General features: G+C 42.8%; 2 protein-coding genes across 2 annotated transcripts; one reads left to right on the forward strand and one right to left on the reverse strand.

The window, feature by feature from the left end:
* Window positions 1-6: 6 nt before the first annotated feature.
* LOC126496261 (protein lin-28 homolog A-like) lies at window positions 7-365 on the reverse strand. The gene has a single exon (XM_050133794.1). The coding sequence runs from the start codon at window positions 363-365 to the stop codon at window positions 123-125; it is 243 nt and encodes an 80-aa protein (XP_049989751.1). The 3' UTR covers window positions 7-122.
* A 63-nt stretch (window positions 366-428) lies between these two features.
* On the forward strand, window positions 429-4,746 carry LOC126496260 (protein arginine N-methyltransferase 9-like). Its single transcript, XM_050133793.1, has 3 exons — window positions 429-770; window positions 4,048-4,170; window positions 4,446-4,746. Exons 1-3 carry the CDS (start codon window positions 573-575, stop codon window positions 4,659-4,661), a joined length of 537 nt encoding a protein of 178 aa, XP_049989750.1. The 5' UTR covers window positions 429-572; the 3' UTR covers window positions 4,662-4,746.
* Window positions 4,747-5,249: the final 503 nt, after the last annotated feature.

Below are 5,249 nucleotides of genomic sequence, written 5' to 3' on the forward strand. Positions count from 1 at the left end.
CGCTCACTCCCAATACAGAACACTCCACCAGGGCCAGTGACACGAATGGATTCCAGACCCTTGGCTGACTTCTTAAAGGTGAACTCTACGGCCTCGCCCTCCTTGAGGCTTCGGAAACCCTCCTAGTGCAGCTTACTCTGGTGCACAAAGACGTCCACCGGGGGGTCGAGCGCGACCCCGGCGAGGGTAGTCTTGGACAGGAAGCCGAACCCCATGCGCACGTTGAACAACTTACAGATGCCGGCCCCGTGCAGCAGCTGCGGCTTGTCTGCCGCCCGAGCCGCGTCAGCCGGCGCCTCCTCGGGCGCCTTCTCCGCTGCCTTGGCGCAGCCACCTGCAAACTGCTGGTTGGACACCGAGCCCATGGTCGTCGGCTGAGCCCGTGGCCCCGGGTCCCAGGTCGGACGGCTGCTGACCCCAGAGAAGTCCGGAGGCAAAGGCCAAATTTGACTTCTTGAGCAGTTATTTCTAATGGTTTAAATTTTGAATGACTAGTCAATAATGACAAAGTCCACTAGACTATATATCATTTACACTCCACTAATTTGTGACTCTTACTTGTTATCTATAAAATGTATGGAATTAAAAGGCCTTATAATTATCTACCCTTCTTCAGATGTTTATTGCAGTCTGGAGGCAAGATCTTCCCCCAGTACATCTTGATGCTCGGGATGCTCGTGGAGTCGCAGACACTGGTAGAAGAGAGTGCTGTTCAAGGAACAGAGCACACTCTTGGGTTAAACATAGCACCTTTTATTAACCAGTTCCAGGTAAGCGTGTAGAGAACCGTTCAGCCAAGACCCTGCTGCCTCCTATTATCGTTGTCTCTCCTTTGAATTTTTACTTAGTCAGTGGGCCTAGCTGGATAGAAAGACTGCAGGCAGTTTCCTAGAGTAAAGGAACATGTCACCAATGAAAGCCAACCTGCGAGTCAGAATAAGCAAGGATTTTTGTCATGAATACTGACTTAAAGTTTACAGATTGTCCTCCGAATCACCTATCACAAGATAGAGATGGTTAATACTTAACGCTGTTTCTGTGCATGGTCCCAAAATGCTATCATCTATCTTTTTGTTACGATAAAAAAAAGGATTATTTACTTACTTTAATGTATAAGTGTTTGTATGCAGGTGTGTCTTGTATGTGCATTGCTTATGGAGTCTAGAAGAAAAGATGAGATCTCTGGGAACTAGAGCCACCATGTGGGTGCTGGGTGCTGAGAGCTGAGTGCAGGGCATCTGCCAGAGCAGTGTGTGTGAAACTGCTGGGTTCTCTCCACCCCATCTTCCTGTTTTATCTCCACTTGCTCTGACTCTTCAATTCTATCAGTCACAGTACACTGGGCCTGCTGCCTTTTCACTGTGCTCCCAGCTATGGCTACTCTTTCCTGAACAGCTTAGGTTGTGTGCTCTGTGTATTTTCATGTAATTTAGATAGTACACCCCACTCCTGTTCTTGTGTGATCCTGCCTTGGTTAAATCCCACCGACTGTTTACATGTCTATGTGAACCCTACAGTTGGCCCTTAATTATCTGAAGAGACGCTATAGCCCTTGTTGGAAGATTTATATATTTTTTAATCTGTCTGTCTATATCTATCTTTCTGGCAGGGTTTCTCTGGGTAGCCCTGGCTGTCCTAGAACTCAGCCAATCAGAGATCAGCTTGCCTCTGCCTCCTGAGTGCTGTTATTGAAGTTTTATGCCACCACTGGCCTGTCATGGCAGTTTTATATTTTATAGACTGTTTTTCCATTGCCGTAGGTATTATTTCCACTACTAGGTAACTGAATCAATGAACCAAAATCAGAGGTTGTTAAAGGACTATAGTACATTAAAAACTATTCAACCTGTTTACTGAGATCTTCTACATGTGCTGTTTTATTTATTTTTGTCTTTTTTAGATAGGGTCTAATATATAGCCCCTTGTGCTTCAATGTGTGACCAAGGATAACCTTGGCCGGGTGGTGGTGGCGCACTGGGAGGCAGAGGCAGGCAGATCTTTGTGAGTCTGAGGCCAGCTTGAACTCCTGCTCTTCCTGTTTCTGTTTTCCAAGGGCTGGAATTATAGATGTATGTCACCATTCCCAAATTATGTGTATAGATTAACTATTCATTGCTACACCACAGTACCTGACAAAAGCACCTGAAAATAAGGGTTTATTTTGACTCGGAGTTTGAGGGAACACAGTCCATTGTGATAGAAAATTCTACCTCTGTTACCCTTCTATCAAAAATAAGGTGGAAGGTTTGTGTTTTTTGGGTTTTGTTTGTTTTTTGTTGTTGTTTTTCATTTGTTGGTTGGTTTTATTTATTATTATTTTTTTTTGTTTTGTTTTTTTTGAGTCATGGTCTTTCTACATAGACCTGGCTGTCCTGGCACTCACTATGCAGACCTGCACCTGCCTCTTTCCCTCCTTCCTGAGTGCTGGGATTAAAGGTGTGCACCACCACACCCAGCAATAATTTGTGTTTTTAAGAACAGCTTGTCTGAAGGGTCTTTTGTAGATTTAACATTCTCAGTTGCTGAAGTGACCACTTGCTTTTTTCTATTTTAAAAGCCTACTATGGAAGAAAAAAAAAGCTGTTTTCAAAATTTGTAGTTTCCATTTTCTCATGTTTCGTTATATTCATGTAGACCGTAAATGTCTAGACTAGTTGTTTAGTAACTGCAATTGGTAAAGCACACAGATCAGTAGCAAAGTGTAAACAGTCTATTCTTGCACAGAAAGAATTTACAGGCAACCATGTTTAAATTGTCTTAAGATGGTAAGATATCTAAGCAACCAAAGAAATAATTGAGTTGTGTACCACTATTTTCAGAATAAAAGCAATCATCGTAATTTTTCAGGATTCCATGTGATTTGAACTGTGCCCTGTTGTCTGGGACTAGGCTTCTAGTGATCCAGTGACTCGTTTGATGTTGCACTAGGAAAACAATTCTCCTTTGCCTTTCTTGCAGTTTTTACTGACTTTTCAGTCACTGAGTTCCTTTAGAAATGTTTTCCAGGCTTGCAACTATTGTTACGCTTTTGCTTCTCTAGGGGCGTAGTTCATTCCGCTAGGCTTGTGTCGTGTCTTTAGAATGAGTTTTCCATTTTCTTGGGGGAAAGTGAGTATTAATGTTGCTTTGCTGATTCTGGAAGTTTGTTTCTTAGAACTGGTTAGATTTTTCTCATAAATAATAAGAGTGGTTATTTGCAAAACTATGATTGGCGTGTTAGCAAATGAGACTGTCGAAGGCATGTGCTACTTGGGAAGCAAAGCGAATGTGTGTATAGAAGCTTTCAATATTGGTATATAGTGGTAATATGATGCTATACTATTGGACCAATAGCAGCCTTCCATAGGCAGGAAAGCATCTTCTAGCAACACTGTCTCGAAAGTATGAGGGACAGAGATGCAGTGCAAGCAAGACTGTGGGTTGTGGGGACTCTGAGAGCTTCAGAATCCTGAGCCTGACTACAGATTGGCATAGGGTGTGCCCTGAGCGGGTAGACCTGTTAAAACACCCCCAGTAACTTGCTTGAATTTGCAGCTGAGGTTTTGAGAACCATTGCCCTGTAGAAAGGAGCTTGTTTTTCAGGATGAATCTGTTTGGATGAATTGGCTTCTTTGAAGCTGGTCTGAACTCACTATGTAGACCAGGCTGGCTTCTCATAAAGATACCTAAGTGCTGGGATTAAGGGGATGTGCCACCCACCATGGCTGGCTGAGTTTGGTGCCTCTGATCAAACACATTAGTACTTACTGTTAGATTATTTATTCACATATTCTAGGAACAGATGTTTCTGGGATTGTTTGGCCACTTCAGAGTTTAGTGTGGTTTCATCCAAGAGAAAGACCTGTAGGTAACAAACCATAGGGAAGTGTTGAACTCGCCTAAACCTTAGCTTGCTCATTCATCCTGAAAAACTGATTCTGAGGTTCATGCCTTAGGGGGATGCAGAATATAAACGAGGCAGTAAACAGCGGTCATGAGGAGCTCATTGTAAATCAGGCACAGAGTAAAGCGGACTGCACAAATGATAGTCAGAGTGTTCTCTTTCAGGTGCCTATCCGTGTGTTTTTGGATTTATCTTCATTGCCATGTGTCCCTTTAAGCCAGCCAGTGGAACTCTTAAGATTAGATCTGATGACGCCGTATCTGAACACTTCCAGTAGAGAAGTAAAGGTAAGGACAACGGCCAGCGGTCACTCTTGTCAGTCAGAACCATTCGCCTTCATGAGGGATACTATACTCACACGGTTTATCATTTTCTTTGAAGATTTAAATCTTTCTAGACAGCATGCAAAAATAGATTGAATAAATATTAGTGTCTAAGACTAGTTATTATTAAATTTGAATGGGTGGTTTAATATGTTTTTAGTTCTTATATTCAATTTGATTAAAAAGAGAAAGACTTTATGATTTGCCTTGATGAAATGTTCAAAATTCGATTTCTATAGGTCCGCATTTGTAGATCTGGACGAGTGACCGCTGTCCCATTTTGGTTTCATTTGTGCCTTGATGATGAGGTCAGGCTGGACACGTCAGGTGAAGCCTCCCACTGGAAGCAAGCTGCCGTGGTTCTGGACACCCCCATCCAGGTGCAGGCGGGAGAGGAGCTTGTGCTCAGTGTGCAGCATCACAAGAGCAATGTCAGCATCACAGTGAAGCAGTGAGAGAGGCTGTAATCATGGGAGGAATGTAAATTTCCTTGTCGTGCTCAAAGTAAAGCGTTAATAAAGCACATGGTAACGGTCTTAACATGCAGCCTTGTTTTTGCTCTCTAGAAAAGGATACGTCCTTTGTTTCATTTTGTTGGGCTTGGTAGGGATTTAAAAGGTGTCTGCCTCACTGTCATATCAGTTAAACAGATTTTTAAGGTTTTGAGGCCTTGGCTTATAAAGGCTTCTAGTGAAGACTGAAAGGTGGTGTGAGCCAGAGCTTGCTTCTGTTAGGTAGCGAGTTAGAGAGTGAAGGGCCTAGGAGGTGTCTTAAGGAGGCACAAACAAAAGCTTAAAAATGCTAATGCAGGGGCTGGAGAGACGGCTCAGCAGAATTTTTCTAAATTTTGATTTGAATGTCCTCTTGCAAAGCTTTGTAATTCATGGGATCCCATTTTTAATTGTCGCTGTTTCCTGAGTGATCTGAAAGCCTTCAGAAAGTCATTGCCCACGTCTCTATCTCGAAGTGCCTTCCCTACTTTTGATTTTGCTAAGGGATTCTTTCTTTCTTTCTCTCTTTATTTTTTGGCTTTTTTTTTTTTT

The sequence above is a fragment of the Alexandromys fortis genome, unplaced genomic scaffold (assembly GCF_014885135.2).
Source record: "Alexandromys fortis isolate MF-2015 unplaced genomic scaffold, M_Fortis_MF-2015_v1.1 scaffold_2239, whole genome shotgun sequence".
Classification (NCBI taxonomy): Eukaryota; Metazoa; Chordata; class Mammalia; order Rodentia; family Cricetidae; genus Alexandromys; species Alexandromys fortis.

Excerpts from the sequence above, each read along its gene's own strand:
- LOC126496261 (XM_050133794.1), bottom strand. The coding sequence starts at position 365 with ATGGGCTCGGTGTCCAACCAGCAGTTTGCAGGTGGCTGCGCCAAGGCA.
- LOC126496260 (XM_050133793.1), top strand. The coding sequence starts at position 573 with ATGTATGGAATTAAAAGGCCTTATAATTATCTACCCTTCTTCAGATGT. Across the intron at positions 771-4,047 it reads CTTTTATTAACCAGTTCCAG|GTGCCTATCCGTGTGTTTTT; the intron begins GTAAGCGTGTAG and ends GTTCTCTTTCAG. Across the intron at positions 4,171-4,445 it reads CTTCCAGTAGAGAAGTAAAG|GTCCGCATTTGTAGATCTGG; the intron begins GTAAGGACAACG and ends CGATTTCTATAG.